The 16,861-nt window shown below is 39.5% G+C and overlaps 1 protein-coding gene across 1 annotated transcript in view; it reads left to right on the forward strand.

Moving 5' to 3' along the window:
• si:ch211-196i2.1 (collagen alpha-1(I) chain) overlaps window positions 1-16,861 on the forward strand; it is a 71,985-nt gene that overhangs the window by 23,429 nt on the left and 31,695 nt on the right. The window contains exons 3-6 of the mRNA XM_026297777.1: window positions 159-317; window positions 1,837-2,029; window positions 5,348-5,479; window positions 5,853-5,933. Coding sequence (XP_026153562.1) covers window positions 159-317; window positions 1,837-2,029; window positions 5,348-5,479; window positions 5,853-5,933 — 565 coding nt within the window. The remainder of the gene's footprint in view (window positions 1-158; window positions 318-1,836; window positions 2,030-5,347; window positions 5,480-5,852; window positions 5,934-16,861) is intronic.

Here is a 16,861-nt window from a genome sequence, read left to right on the forward strand (position 1 = left end):
GGTTCGTTTTACTTTTGGTCCCTGGCCAATTTCCTGTAGTCAATTAACAATATGTTCGTGCCTTTGAGTGTTTACTGTACAGTTCCTGTCCACAGGAACAGTATCCTTTATGTTTTGACTAACAGTTATATGGTAAATTGGTGTGTGCTTGTGTTTAGGTTTGCAGATGAGTTCAGTGTACTGTTGCAGCTGCGAAGTCCTCAGAGGGAAGAACGTAGTGTCTTCACCATGCTCAGCCCTGACAGCCACGTCATGCTACAACTACGGATTAGTGCTCACGCCGTCATCTTTATAGGAACACAGCAGCGACACTATGAGTGAGCCAAATACTTCTATTTTTTTCTTTTTACTTTACTTTTTTTTTTTTTTAAATTCCAGCCCCAAATTAATACAAACTGAGTAAAACCTGTATATGTAGAGAGCACCATGACACTTCTTTGGCAGTTTTATTCATGATTAATTGTCTAAAATTGCCATGTAATCTACAAGTGACACAGCGCCAACAAGTACATGCTTTTGACTTTAATGAATTACCCACTATCCCAAAAATGCAGATGTCAGAAGGCGATTACAGCATCATCTCAGGACCACTCATGCCCATTCCTGCTTCTTGGCTATTGATGCCAGTGTGTCTGTAAGATGGAAGAAAGCTCTGTAGAAGTATATTTGTTTGCAGCATGTGTGTATTTGTTTTACTGTGAATTGCGTGTGGTTGTCTCTTTGCTAAAATGATTTATTAGGCGTCTCTTGGCAGGTTTCTCCCCTTCAATAACCACTGAGCTCAATGCAGTACATCACTGCAAGACAGCAGGCACAACTGGGCCATAAGATAGGCACAAATAGATACTGTACTTATCTTGTACCATTGGCTCATATTTGATTTCAATTAAACTTGTTTTTATTTTAAAGCTGCATGTCCGTCAAGAGTGTTAATAGGGAGCTGTAGTTTCCAAGGTCTGTTTGGGTGCTGAGCCCAGCTTGAACTCAAGAGGATGCTAGTTTGTGTTTTAGCCATTAATAAATCTCCACTTTCACATATTTTATATATTAAAAGAGGAACTCCACCAATTTATGACTCTGCAAGAAGTTAGGATTAGGGAAAAAAACTAATAAGCCAAGTCAACAACCAGCTCTTCAGTTCTAAACAGATTTCTAGCCTCATAAGTTCATTGGTTATATAGCACATGTACTGTATAATAAACAGGCTCTGATAAACTCACTGTATGTTAATTGCCCAGACTGAAGTTAGCAGCTAACTTGTGAATGAAGTGGAGTATTTAGCAGCTAAACAGCTTACATGGGATTAACATACACTTAACATTTATCCAGGGGACACTAACATGCCTCCAATGGCATGCTAGTGTCACTTTGTGACTACTGTATGTCTAAATAGGCAATATGTTAACCATTACAATGTGATAATAATATAGGAGAGTTGTGTATTTTTCAGCTGGCATTTCTTCTGCACCCCAAGTAATAATAAAGAGTTTCAGCATTTTTGTTTAAACATTTTAATCAGACTTCTGGTCTACCTCTGTAATGTATTCTACTAGTAGATTAGCAGTGTTTGTGCAGGTAGATTTATTCCTGCCATCCCAACACTATGTTTCTTAGAAAAATGTCACCAGGTCAAATTGTTAGCACTCTGAGCTTCAACGTGAACCTGACTGTTGAGTGAAGGAAGGAAGTTAAATAAAAAACCTTTTAACTTCTTGTGTCAGAGGGCAGAAGCATGATTTGAGCTTATCTCCAAAAGCATTTAATTTAATGTCGATATTCATCTCAAGACCAACAAAACCAGATGTGTTTTTGTATTGACCTATTTGACTTTATCAGGTTCCCCGTCAGCGGTCTGTCTGATGGGAAATGGCACCATGTGGCCCTCAGTGTGTCTGCCATGCACCTGGCACTATATGTGGACTGTTCATTGCTGGAGAGTGTGGAGTGGGTGTACCATGGCATGGGGATCAGCACCGATGGGCTGCTCATGATTGGAGGCATTATTGAGGGCTTTGAGACTCCGTTAGATGTAAGTGGTTTCCATCCAGTTTTATCTGTATGTCTAACTCTTTTTTTCTTCATTTCATATACCAATATACCCAATCACCTTTTCCATTCTGCCCTTTTCCTTCTATACATTTACAAATTTCAAATTTCCTTGTACATTGTGTGTATATATGTAATGATACATATTTTCTGACCAGATGGTTATGCAACAGCCAAATGATATTTTAAACTACAGTTTCAGTGCAATAAGCCCAATGTGTAAAGTCCAGTTCATTTAAATTTTACCTGAAAAGACGTGTGTGCCTGCTCATCCTCGCAACACACACACACAGGAGAGAACACACAAGTAGATACTGCAGCTTGATGGTCCTATTCCATCTCATTCCCTTTTCATCACATACATAAAGACATGTAGCCTGTAATGCTTAGAAACCATGTGTTTGTTTTTATAACGTCTGCGTAGAAATCCCTGTAACCTGTTCTAACCACAACTTCAATTATCTCCCAAGCACCAGTGTTGCATAAAATTACAGAGGAAACACTGATGAGTGTTTGGACAGAGAATGGGTTTAGCATCCTCAGGCCCCCTCCTTTTGTTCTCCAGTTGACATGAATAGATCTCACTTTAAACCTGCCTTTTTGTGGGAGCAAGCCCACACAGAGAACATGGAAACCCACATACAGACCATGTTAACTGGGCATTTTTGTTGATGATTTTTAAATGTGTAGTTTAGTTTTAGAAATTGTATGTATTTCTGTCCATCCAGACAGTCAAGTTTATATGTTTGTTTCATGGTACTGCAGACTAAGTGCAGATTAATTTGAGAAGTATGCACATGTATGGTCCTTTAAGTTTTCATCTCAAGGGAAAAAAGCCTACCAGAGATGGCTGACTTTGACAACCCATAATGCAAAACCAGGTGCATTATGGGCTGTCAAAGCACTCATATGGATCTCCTGAGGCTGCAAGGCAAGCAATGTGACTGCAACACAGTGGGAATGAGTAGGAGCATTGCAGGGATCGCATCTGGATTTGTTCTTCACACCAGATAAAATGGATCCTCCATTGCCTCGTTTTCCCTGGTGACAGCTTTTTATTGAGCTCCAAGGACAGAGTGCTTCCACACTCAAAGGTGGTGACAGTCCTTTCTCTAGACAGTATTTTGTGTTAGGCAACATGAAACTATATATAACCACACTGCTTTTATCACTAACTCATACTGTCATGGGTTCTCTTCATCATGACTGATAGAGTCAAGAGAGCTAAGTTTTCTGGCTAAAGACCAAACAATATGATATAGAGTTTTAGATATCCTGCAAGTTTTATTTTGTGTTCAAGGATTTTGAAGGTTTTGATTCATGGCTTGATTGACATAGTTTGTGCATGTTGTATGTTATAGGCATAATGTTTCCCATAGTTCACGATAACCAATACAGTTCTTTTCTTACATGAAAATGTTAGGCAGATGTCTGTTTGATCCCAGTCTTTTTCAGGCTACAGTATGGGATTTGAAGATTTGCCCAAGGTTTTGTTCTTCTGCAGAGAACATAAAACAGTCTTTACAACATCATCTTTCTGTATGCAGCAATGCTTAATAAGAAACAACACATCTCAGAAGTAGTTCTTTGAATGTATGTCTCCAACTCTCTTCACGTCTTGGGATTTGACTAAAGGATGTGAGATCAAAGAGTGTATTAAAATGAGTTTTCAGTTTTCCCAAATGGACCAGCATGCTCGAGTACGGCAAATGAATGGGGCATTTGCATTTAAACATAGGTGTAGTTAACTTAAAACTCATGACTGCTTTCATTTAATGTTTTAAATGTTTTTTATGGAGTGGTGCTTATTTCACTTTAACCAAAGAAACTCATGTCAGACCGCACACACACATGCAAGTACCCACACACACACACACACACATACCATCTCACCCATCGTCACATTCTTATAAACACAGCCTGAGGGGGAGGATTTTTTAATGTCTGCTGATGCTTTGTTTATCCTCTTTGGCCTAATGTCAGTGTCACTGGTAAAGTAAAGGAATCCCAGCCACTGCACAGAAATGTTTGCCCTAAAGTAACCTCTTAGGGTCTTAATTTGATTGTTCTTCCATTCTATGTACAGTGTACATGAAGAGCTATATAGTATGAAAAACAGTGGTGATTAAAAATCAGAACGAGGTGGTACCCTAAAAGTGTGAGGTGTCGGCTCACAAATAATATCAGCAACACTGCATTTCCTACCTAGTACCAAGTTGGTAGAAGATATGTGGAATGCTGACTCACTTTCATGGCCATTTAGGCAGATTGCAGTGTCTTTGGCCCTGTTTTTTTTGGCAATTCCATTAAATCCTCGTATTTAATGGAAATGTTTTTAATTAAAGTTGATTTCATTGAGCTGAACTTTTATATTCCTTTCATTACAAAGTGGATACTTCCTAACAAGTCTAAGTGCTTTTTCAAAGTTTTAGATTTTGTAGAACTAACCTTCAACTTTAGTAGTGTTTGATGATTATATTTTTAACATATAGCCTATTGCACAGGACAACTTGACAGATTTTCTTTGCAAAATTGAAATTCTGTATGTACATTGTACTGTAATGCTGGTTTACAAGTGAGATAACACTACAATAATGGCAACTTGTCTACATCCCAGTTCACTTAACTATTTGTTGCTTGATCCTCGTTTGAACTGCAAATCAAAGTTTTTGTTGTTTTTTGCCACCATGAAGGAAGTTCCAGTTCCTTAATTCCTGCTCTCAGAAGTGAGGACTGAGAGATGAGGAGGCTGCCTGAAGGACACCTGAGAGACACCATCCTTTACGGAAGAATTTATGGGCTGACACACCTATTTCTCAGCAATCAGTTGGTGGTTGGACACTTTAGAATATGAATCAGAGCAAAGGATGTCTCCAAAAATGGGTTTCCTTGATTCCTCTCTCCTTGAATTACTCCTTGGATCTTTTCCTCATGTGTTACATGGGAGCTTGGACACAAGTGAAGAAAACATGGATGCAGTTATAGAACATCTATAAAGTAAAATGTAGCTAATCTAAATTAAATATGTACACTTCTTTCTACCTTGAAATCACTAAAAGTGTGTTTATGGGTACTGTCATTGTATACTGATGTAGAGGTTAAACTTAAGGTTGTACTGTACAAATGCAAATGCACCTAATCTATCCAAACTCAGGCCCACAGGTGTATATCATATCAAGGGACGTTTCTGAACAGATTTACATTTATTTTATTTATACATTCATGTTTGCTATGTGTGATGATGTGTCTTTGCAGCATGTAGTGACCACTCACATGTTTGTTAATGTCTGGGTGCCTGCAGGCTCATCTCAGACAGCTGACCTTCCTGATGGGCAACCCAGATGCTGCCAAGCAACACTGCAGCCACCACCCACCCCGCTGTGGTGAGGTGGTCCCCAAGCCTCCCCGCTCCCCACGCACTAAAAACCTGGAGGTGAGAAAAGATTCATATAAATTAACACGAAGAGCTAGTCAAATTCACATCGTTTTCACAAGTGAAATCGCCTCTTAGTATTACTGTATGCAAACAAGAGGTCTCTTACATGTTGCTGAGGTGTTTAAAGTGAAGCCAGATGTATTTTAAAGCCCAGACACTCAGTCTCCTGCAGGTAATACATTAACAGCATAGCCTGTAATAAACTATGGAGCATGATAAAAGCTCATCAGCGGATTTAAAACAAAAACTGTACTGACTCCTGTGGTTTTGATCCAGTCTGGTGAGTGTTTGATTGTTCATTGGTTTAGTCCTGAGCTGTCTTCGTTTGTGGTTTTTAAATTTAGAGAATGTCCCCTGTGTTTCCACACAGAATACAGTGCTGTCCTCAAATGACCTGGAGAACCTGCTGGGGGATCCCAAGGACAAGTCATTTTTGGACTTTGGCAGAACTGTGAGTAGAATATTAAAATACTGCAGCACTCTGTTAAGCTGTGCCAAAAATCCCATGTTCATTAGGTGTTATAAACAAACAAACAATCAGACTAAAAATATGCAGTTTATTGGTTTCATGAGCGGGGCTGCTGACCAGTCGTCATGGTGATTATATCCAGCTGTGGACAGGCAGGCAGCTACAGTTGTGTACACTAACCACTGCTCTGGTTTCACTGGCTTAATTTTTTCTCTGTCCATAAAACCATCAGTCCAGTGCCTGTAATTAATTAGTGCTGTGATGCACAGCCTCAGGCATCAGACGCCCCAACCAGCTCCCCTACCTCTTGTCCTTGGGTGACTGGTTCACTTTGCTTTTGTGAATGCATAGTATATGCATGTACTAGATGTGTGTGTGTTCTGTGAGAAGCCTATGTTCCTGAGCAGTCTATCTCAGTCTGTTTGATAAATTTTAGTTAGAACACTTTTTTTTTATATTTTGACCTGGAAAGTTTGTTATTTTTATTTTGTATTTTAAAATCATGCAAAACAAACATGGACTAAAACAATAACTAAACCATAATAATAATAAATCAGCTGAATGAATAGAAACATTCTCCCTCCTATTCGTGCTCAATAACCTGAACCAGAGTTTCTGAACTTTACTATGTCCAAGAAAACCTACTGTAATCATTGTGGTGCTGCTGCCTCATGTTTAATGAGAAGCAGTGAATCCCTTAAGACAAGAACAGCCAGTGGCAAGAGAAGAATATGTAGTGCCAAGGGTACTGAACTGTGTGGAGCCAAGGGTAATGAATTGTGACCTACAGTACATCCAACAGAAGAGGTGGGAAAATCTGCTCACCTCAAGTGTATATGTGTATGTAAATAAATGTTAATTACAGCCCTTATTGTCAGGTACTGTTAGTTCACAGCTACTTTGCCTGTGAACATAAACATGAACAGTGGAAGCAACAATAAACTGCATGCAGATTGACAGTGTGATGTATTAGCCCAGAGGCATCCAAGTGCTGGAGGTAGAGTGCCTCAGTACATTCTGTTGGTTTCTGCCATTAAAAGTCAAATAATATTGTCACCTGACCTTCCTTCCTGCTACACTGCATGGGTGTAGTCCAATTGTAATCCCAGTTAGTCTAGTCCCAGTATAGGACACTGACTAATTTCACAGTGTTGCCTGATTGCCTGTTCATTTGGTTGTGATGCCTGATTGTTCATGCAAATAAGTTCAGTAAGTGTGATGAGTTTCAGTAAGTGTGATGAGTTTTCTATCAATCTAAATGTGTCACATGGCTGCTGTTGGTGCCAGACATTATTGAAGCAGTATTTTACCTGTCATAGCTCATCGTAGTGTTGATTCTTCTCAAAGTGCAAAGTGAGCATACAGGCCATATGTTTAATAGTTCCACATCTGCCACTCTCAAGTTGTATCATTATTTCTACCTTTCTGCCTGGCCTGTCAAATCAAACTGTCTTTCTCCACAAAGCTGCTGGCCCTGATGTTTAATATCCCTCCCCGCAATCTGCTTTCACACTGAAATAGAAAATGCTATAAGGAGACCATAATAACATTTTATTGAGTTTTAAAAACTTGGGTTGTTGACTATTTATATTGTAAACTGATCAGGACACCCACATCCACAATAAGATAGCTTGTACATTCAGATATCCGTTTTGTTCTTGCACACACTTCTTTAGTCTCTCAGACCAAACAAAACATACTGTAGTTCCTGAAATACACACAGTTGTTTACACTGGCACTTACAGAATAAACTGTGTTTCTGGACTCTGCATATGTTTGAAATGAAAACACAGGCAAAGACCATATGTTTGAAATGAAGAGATAGCAAAGCTGCTTTGAATTTACTTGTTCATGGCTATAGAAAAATGTCTGAAATAATCTGTGAGCATCTGGTTCTTTTGACCCTATAGAACAACGTACAGCCAGAGGAGGGACTGCAGTCCTGAATGTAAAACACTGCAGACCATGCTGTACCATGTCAGCCCCACAGGGCAGTTTCTCCATCAGGATGGCACTGGGATACCTTTGTGATGATGTCGAAGACAGAGACTCTCCTGGTGTTTTATGCTCTAGACAATGTTTGCACGAACAAGCTGTACATGGTCTGTCTCATTAGTTAAGGAAGACTTCCTCAGCTGTCTGCATCTCTTTCTCATTATTTGTCTTTCTCCATTCATCTGTTTCTGTTTTTCTGTTTTTTATGGTGTCTGAATTTGTCTCCTCTAGTTGTATATCTGTCGCTATGTCAGTTTGTGCCCCTTCATTTTAGTGTCCCAGTGTCTCTGTCTCTGCCTGATGGGCTGGTAGTCTCCTCCTCTGTTCGTCTGTCTTTTCCTGCAATCCTCTACAGTGTCCAGAGGTCGGTTCTAGTCATTAGTCTAAGATAAGCTAATAGTCTTCTGGCAAACAGCTAGAGACATGGGACGATGGGGGTGTTGAATTTATCTAACTTTTTGCAAGTAATTTTTCCTAAATGATAATTAGTTTAGGTATTTTAACAATAAAGGATGATAAACATTGTTTCCTGCCTTACAGGATGAACTAGTGGTCAGACAGAATAAGCACTTTCTCACCATGGACATATCTTATGAACTGTGTAATCCAACTAATAATCAACTGATTAACAGAGAGTGAAAATAATTTGTTAATTGCAGCACTAGGGTATCATATAGGAAATATAGTGAATGAGTGAAAAAGGGAGTGATTTTAGACAGTCCTTCTCAATTAAATCCCTACAGACTATTCCTATGAAGGTACTGCCATTCTGTTTCTGACTCAGAATATCTACATTACAAAACAAACAACACGCCATTAAAACAATTTATTTCTTTTTTGCTAAAGTCTGCTGCTGTCATCTTTGAAGCATGACATTTCTGACTGTGACTGTGGGGCCACGTTGTTGAGATTTCCTGACTTTGATACATGCCCTTTCTGGGCCCCCTGGTTCCCTTGACAGGTGTTCTCCTTAGAGACATAGCAATCAACTAGATCATCTACAGCACCTCTGTTCTCTAAGATGTTAAACACCTATGAGGTCAGGGACCTTAGCTAAACATGTAACTACAAAGCTAGCATTATGAAAGTATGTTGATGACTTTGAAATGTCATAATCAATATTTCCTACATTAATCACAGATTCTTTTATAAATTGTGGTGCTTTTGTTTATCTTTACCTCCGCTCCAGCTTCTAAAAAAAGATTTCCTTCATTGATTTATATAATTGTATATTGACTTACTCTAAGTCTACACATTTGGTCAAACTAAACAAGCAAGTGGTGTGTGTGGAAATATGGATTTCCTTTGTATATACACAGAATGTGTGTGTCAGAAAGAGAGGGAGACACAGAGCATGACAGAGCTTGTCTTTGATTGTTTTTTCTACATTGAACGTCACCACAAGAATGAATTCAGTTTTTTAGAAGGCTTTCAGTCTTATAAATGATTTTGCCATCGTTTACACATGATCCCTAAGACTGCATCTGTCACAGGGACAGAGAGGGGCCGACACGCACGACTTTGGCTGTAATATTCCCTGTTCCATATCCTATCACAACCAAGTGTTTCCACCCTCTGGCAAGCTGAGACAAAAACAGAGAGGTGGAAAGAAGTGATCCATCATTTTGACAATTATCCATGACTCTGACAAACCCCCAAGGTCCATGTATTATTTTATGTAAAGTCTGGCAAGAGTTGCTAATTAAATTACTTTACCCTAGGATAATTTCCTGTCCTAGCAAAGGGAAAATGTTGGCAAATGTTGAATGTTATTTAAACTTTAAATTTTCTAAGCTAATTAATAAACAGATTTGAAGTTCTTGACTCATTAGGAGCTGAAGTGCTCTGCTGGTTGCTAACTTTCTTTGCCATTTGATCCTGGCTATGTCTGAAAACAATGCTGGCGAGAGCAATCCAAAACAGTAAAGCTGCAGACAGTAAAACCAAAACATTATCCTGAAGGATGCTGGCATTGTAGAGCTGATGGGAACTGGAGAATCGGTTTGCAGCCCTATGTGCAACAGATTTAACATTACATTTAGTAATGGGATGCATTGTTAATAAAAACATTGATTAGAGCAGCTTAGAAGAACAGTCAACAGAATAACAGACATTTGTAGCTTTGTATTTTTTCAGTTCTGTTTTGTCCTTGTCCTTTGTCGTGCACTGAAGTCTGTTTTCAAAAGCAGGTTCACAAAGAGCTTTGGATCAGGGGTCAGGCCTGACTCTGTGTGTAAAACTGAACCAACTGTGCAAATTATGACAAATGATCCAGCCCATAATATGGTCAATTTGGGGAATGTATTGAAAGTATATTGTTGCCGGGGAGTCACTAATCTGTTTGAGCTACAACATGAGCCCTATTTTTATTTAGTCTACATGTGTTTACATTTTGCACCATCAAAACAATGACAGAATAGCTTATAGCAGTTCCTGTTTGCAGTGTGTTCACAGATGTACAGGCAACTATGACTGAATTATTGTCGCCCTGAAGAAAACATGATCATTCTATCCCTTGCACTCATATAGTACGGTGTATAAAGTACATCAATGACGTTTACATGAATATACTATAGAAATAAACATTAGTTCCACATTCAATCTTATAATGTTGCCCTCACAACATTTTTTAAGCCTCTGAGTTAAAGCTTGTTAAAGAGTTGTGAGCTGTTTTAGAAGTTCAACTGGATTATCTGAAGAAACACTCAGGTCTGTTTACACTGACAGGTCCTCAAGCAAACTGTAGGGGCATTACAGGAAAATGACACACTGTAATATGAACATGTCAGAGCAGCAACAGAAGGGAGACAGCAGGATACAAAGCTCTTGTTTCCCAAGACAGAAAAATAAAACAACTTGACATGGAGTTTTCTACCAGTTACACAGTGCACAGTGAATTATATACATCACTATAAATGAACCGAACTCCTTAATGATTCAAACACAAGGACGAGGTAACATGTTTTGTTTGCTGATATTCTTTTGTTTTCCTTTTTCCAATCAATATGTTCTGCACACTATCTAATTTTTCTTTTATGTGCATTACACAGACTGAGCAGTAACCTCATGTTTGATCATACTGCTTCTAATTTAAAATAAAGTAATTACAGACAAGCCATGTGGCCTTCAAATCAAGGAGTCCAAGAGGAAGAGAGCTGTTGAAAGTGGAGATGCTCAGATTAAAGAAGAGGGGGCAACTGAGGATTTGGAAAGAATGGATGTCAGAGATGAAGCACAATTTTCTCAATGTAAGAAGTCCCAGCATGCTCAAACTAACATTTTCCTCATGGAAACTGTAATTTAGTGCAGGGTATCTATGCTCTGAAGATAAATTAGATGTGGTTAAATGCTAGGTGATGGAAAGTTGTCACAAAAAGGCTACATCAGCAACTTGCAGTCACGCTCTGTGTCTTTCCAGTGCCAACCCACTCTGTGAGGACAGAGATCCCTAACACTGCAGATCCTGGGGATTACATTTACAGTAAAGACAGCAGATATCACTGTGAACCATTATGTAGCAGGGCGGATGAGGGCATTCTGGGAAGTTGTTTAGAAATAAAAAAGAAATCCCCCCCCCCCCACACACACACACACACACACATTTTCCCTGCAGTTTTAAAGTCCCCATGGAGGTCCTCTTCACCCTGAAGCCATGTCCTTGTGCTCTCTGTTTATTTATACTGCTGTTTATGCTATACCACCTCTCCTTTTGTTTCTAATAGACATGAAGTAATGCTTCCTGTGACAGGGAGCTGCCCCAGTGTTCTTGACTTTCATGTAGAGGAGGTCTTCTCTCTGCATCAGCCCAGTAGTGTAAATCAAGCCAACCTCAGAAAATCTGTGGTGAATATTTCCCCTCAAGTGTTCTCTCAACTGTGGTTATTTTGCTGAATATGGGCACTGTGGTTTCCCCTCCTCTAATCCACCTCCCCAAGAGATTTATTTTCTTCCAGTGTGCATGCTCTCTCCAACCAAAATCCACCCATGTGTGAAAACAGTGGGAATTCCCTCACATCATCTTGGTCCCTGTTTTCCTTTGTTGTCTTTCCCATACTTGGAAGCAGCAGCTACTTAATGGATCAGTTTTGTAGTTGCTCATGATTTTGCAGCCTGCATTGTGTCAATATCTTGCTTCAGTCCGATACTGTCACCTTCGGTCTGTTTTGGTAAGATGAGTGCTGGAAAAAAGCTGACATTTAGAACATCGGATGTGTGCTCTGACTTTCTGTGGTGAAAGAACAGATAAGATTTATTTATTTAAAGCACGGTAGTGAAATTTTATTTATTCTAGATTTGTCAATGTTACAGTCTCTGTCAGTTTCAGTTTGTCTATTAGTTCACTCAGTTTCTCTTTAGTTCACTCTTGCATATGTCACAGTAGATGTGTTGTTTATACATCGATAAATAGATAGAGTAGTAGAGGGGAACTTCTGGTACATATGTAGGATTTCTAGTGAGGAATAGTGGTAAGGTGTGTACCCAGTAGGTGTGTGGGAGTGTCTGCTGGAAGATGGATCGGCCTCCTGTGCTGAGATCTCCCTGTGGGTACAATGTGAACAGAGCTAAGGCGCAGACAGACCTGTGTCTCCTGCAGTCATGCTCTACCATGCTGGATGGTACTTGCTGCTTGGATGCCTTTTGCTGGATTTAGATGGATTGTACGTGCAAGGTCAAAGCCGAGTGAATGTAAAGGTACTGCCTGCTGTAACTCCATACACACACTAATTGCCCTTTATTTTGATTCTTGTGTGCAGTGCTGATTGTGTGTGTATGTCTATGGAATCAAATTGCACAGAATGTGGTGATGCATTTTTTCATTTTAATTGGTGAGGATGTTTTTTTTTGTTACTGTGGTATAGATTTTTGTGTGATCAACACAAGTACAAGGTTACACCTGCTGAAGTTAACAGCTTTGAATCAACCTGAACAATGTTTTCTAAGTGAAGTCATCTGTAGGACATTAAATTAAATTCAAAAGTCACACTGAAGTATTGTTTTGCTGGAATTGTGTATAAAAGAGACATTTAAATGTGTATTTAAAATTTTTCTGATAAAATGAAGAATTAACAAAAAGTGCAAAAAGTGCTTCTTACGCTAATAAAACAATTTTAAAAGAAGCCAGATTATGTCAAAGCTGCACCATCAAAAAACCTGAGACAAGACATTTCAGAGATTTTTTGGCGATCATTGCTGGTTACTGATTATGGCATTAAAACTGCCTATTTGTGACCCATTATTGGCTGACTCAGCTGCAATTACTTGCCACTACTTACCAGTGCTCCACTCTTTACAGAGAGATGTGATGAATCAAAAGTGCACTATAGTGTGCATCACTGTTTGCTTGCGTTTTATCAACACTTCAGTATTCGGACCCTTATCATAAGAAATTAATTGGCCGGACTTTGAATGGATGCTGGGAATTGCTGCTGGTGTCCTCTGATTGTTGGACACCTGAGAGTAGACGGATACAGCCTCTGCATTGAGGCTTTTTTTATTCTTGTCTTGGTTTCTGTGGCTAACAAACGTGAAAATGACAGGCCTGCACAGGCATTGTTGTTTCCTGAAGTGGAAGCTAGCTAGAGGTTGTGGAGTCATACACATGTTTCGTGATTTTATTATATATCCCAGGACCACCACTGGTGATTTGGTGGATGCTTTGATCCCAACCAAAAGTGGCATTTTAACATGGGTGGTCCTACTGGGACCTACTCTAGCAATGTTAATACCACTTAGCCTCCTTAGCTACTGAACAAGTAGAATACACAGGTATTTATATACATATACTTAAACAACTAATGATTGCCTTGCTTTATAGTGTTCCATGTTTGCATCACTTCAGACAGTGCAAGTGTTCATGTGTTAATTTAAAGATAGACAGATGAATACATTGATCCCACTGTCTCTTGACTCTGACTGGCTTATGCTGCTTACTGGCCGTAACTGCTGCATTTCCTGTGTTATTTTATTTGGTATATTTTTAATGAGCATAGAAAATAATGACAGATTGTTAACTTGGATCGGCTGCCAGGTGCAGTGTTACCATCCTTATTGCTGAACTGTCAGACCATTGTCATCATGTATTTATTTGCCAACTGCTTCTTTCAAGACCCAGCCAGTCTGAGTGTGTTTGCATACCTGTGTCTTGGCTAGATTTACGGACACTGCCATTTGATTAGCCCTTTGTAGGAGCATGTGTGTGCGTGTGCGTGTGTGCGTGCATGCATGTGTGAGCATGTGAGTGTTCTTATGATAGCTGTGTAGCCTGCAGCACTTGAGTCAGGCTCTCAGGCCTCCACAGATTTGTCATTGCATATAACAGAGGCTCTGTCAGCTACACATACAGGCAGGCTCCTGAAGAGACTTGTGCTGATGCAAGAACAACACAGTGGTTTGTAATGATCATTAATCTAGTCCAGGTGTGCCCAGTGAACAGCTCAACTTATTGTAATTTACTTTGTTTTTCCACCAATATTTTGGAAACACTGCAGAGAAGCTGAAGCATGATCTTGGGGGATGATGCTGATGTAATTGTGTAGTATATTATTATATGCAGGTGCAAAGTAGTATTCTCATTAAGTAGGTATTAAGTATATTTTCATTTCATTTTTGCATGGATGAACACCACCACAGTATCAACAGAGTTTTCAAATCACTTTCAGCTGTCTGCTCTCTATGCAGCCATATTATTACAGTAACTGAGACTATAATAAAAGACCATGTGTCAGTGTGATGGATTAGAAAAGTTCAAGTACCTGTTTGTTGGACTGCTGTTCATTTTAATTTAAATGTTTAAGACAGCACATCTACCCAATTAATTGTATGATTTTGGGAGCTGCTGTAGGGCTGCAACTGATGATGATATGTGTAGTGCAAACTTTTTAGGCCTAGTAATACTGAGAGATTTTGAAAGAAGCAGAAAAATAATTTAAAACAGTCACTGTGTTCACCATGGTGTTCTGTATCACCAGACTAAACTTTGGTTGGATTCTCTTGTGGGATAATATTTCACCATAAGTCATGAATGAGTTGGCAATGTGTTTGCAGCATGGTCCTAAAACACTATTCAACTAAAGACAAACTAAAATTAGGGCTGGGCGATATGGAGATATTTTTTCACAAAAAGTCCGATTTACGAAATTGATTTTTTTTTTTCCCCCGGCAGGTGTGCTTGTGTTGCTGTGGTTTTATTCATTTCATAGGGTGCAACATCTCTCCCACTCTGCAGCATGCCTCTGTTTGAGGTGCTACAGTAAATTGGTCATACTGCTACCTTTGCTAGCAACAGACTTCACACACACTTTGCATTAGGGTGTTTGTTCTGTGTCTGACGCCGCATAACCAAACCAATTCCAAATTACAGATGACACTGTGCCCTTCTTGGGAATGAGTTCTTCCCTGCTCGCTGCCATGTTGTTTGTGTATCTCTAATATGGCAAACGCATGGGGGGAGGGGCTGAGCCCAGAGGGGAACGTCGGCAGATGTTAAAGAGAAAACCAATTTTCATTCAAACAAGTTGATGTACACTACGCATTCAAGTTAATTGATAAAATCGGTTTATGGCCCAGCCCTAACTAAAATGATCTGATCTCTTCATCTGTCAAAACCTCATGTCAATTTTTGGACAAAGGCCATACACTCCATTACATGGCTACCCTGGCATTATACCCAAACATGGGAAGAAAGTCATGCTTCACTCACTCACTCACTCAACCATTTTTTTTTTTTTTTTTTTGAAACCTGGCAAGGGGTTTCCCCCATTTAAGCACAAGCAGGATAGTGAGGCTGACACTGACACTGGGTGATGAGGCCAAAGTCCCTTCCAAAAGACAGGGGTTGAGGTCAGGACAGTACAGTACAGTGCAGTGCCGTGAAGCTCTTGCACAACAGAGCTGGTATGGACCTTGCTTTGTGGAGCATTGGTGCACAAGTTTAGACAGGAATGTTGGAGGCACACTATTATCTAAATAATGACTATGCTCTAGTATTAATAATTTGCTTCCTTGGAAGTAAGGATCCCACACCTGGCCTTAGACTGAAAATGTGTTTCACAAAGTAAAACAACACATCAAAAACACAAGGGAAAAAATCAAGAATTAGTGTCTGACATTAACATTAGGGAAGCATTATGGGGGTCTGTAAGATTTTTCTTCAGCCTGCAGCTATGTATACTGACAGGGTGAACCACGGGATACCTAGACTGTCATTCTTTCACCTATAGTTTGGGGTGGGTCACAGCACATTCACATTGTGCTTGCGCTGCACATTTCCTCAGTGTTTGTGTTGTTAGGATATAAAAACATGGGAACACAGACACACACACTTTCAATATACACAATGTCTTGCTTGCTTGAGCCTGCTACTGCAGAGCCTTTAGATAGACAGAGAGTGTAAATATTGTCTTGGCACATGGCATAAAAGACGCAAAATGTTACTTGCTGAGAATATTAGTTTTGTTTGACAGGCTGACTACTGAGATGCATGCTATGCAGCATCTGCTCTGTAGATTGTCTTAAATGGTGCTTTAGCTGTAATGTTTAAGCACTGACTCTTGACACCGGTTTGATCTTGTATTTGTGCTGTTGTGATATTTAAGCCCATGTCAGTGATATGGATGGACTGTTGTCTTACAAAGTGTAGAGTATATTTGTCAGATCAGACTGAGAGTTGTACTGGGCAGTTTCCAGTGTAGGCAGTAGTGAATATTTATAGCACCAAGACAGTCTGTGTGGGATTGAGTCAAAATGAAAAGCATTGTGTGTTCATGGTAATGAAGGAACATGTCATCCAGTGCAATTGTGTGACTCACTGGTGTGAGACAAAAATGTGATAGTTTTTAAGTAACAGGGTTTGGCTTGGTTCTTTTCATTGCTTACAGTAAGTAATATAAAGAATGTGCCCATCATTTTCTTTTAAC

Source organism: Mastacembelus armatus, chromosome 12 (genome assembly GCF_900324485.2).
Source record: "Mastacembelus armatus chromosome 12, fMasArm1.2, whole genome shotgun sequence".
Taxonomy (NCBI): domain Eukaryota; kingdom Metazoa; phylum Chordata; class Actinopteri; order Synbranchiformes; family Mastacembelidae; genus Mastacembelus; species Mastacembelus armatus.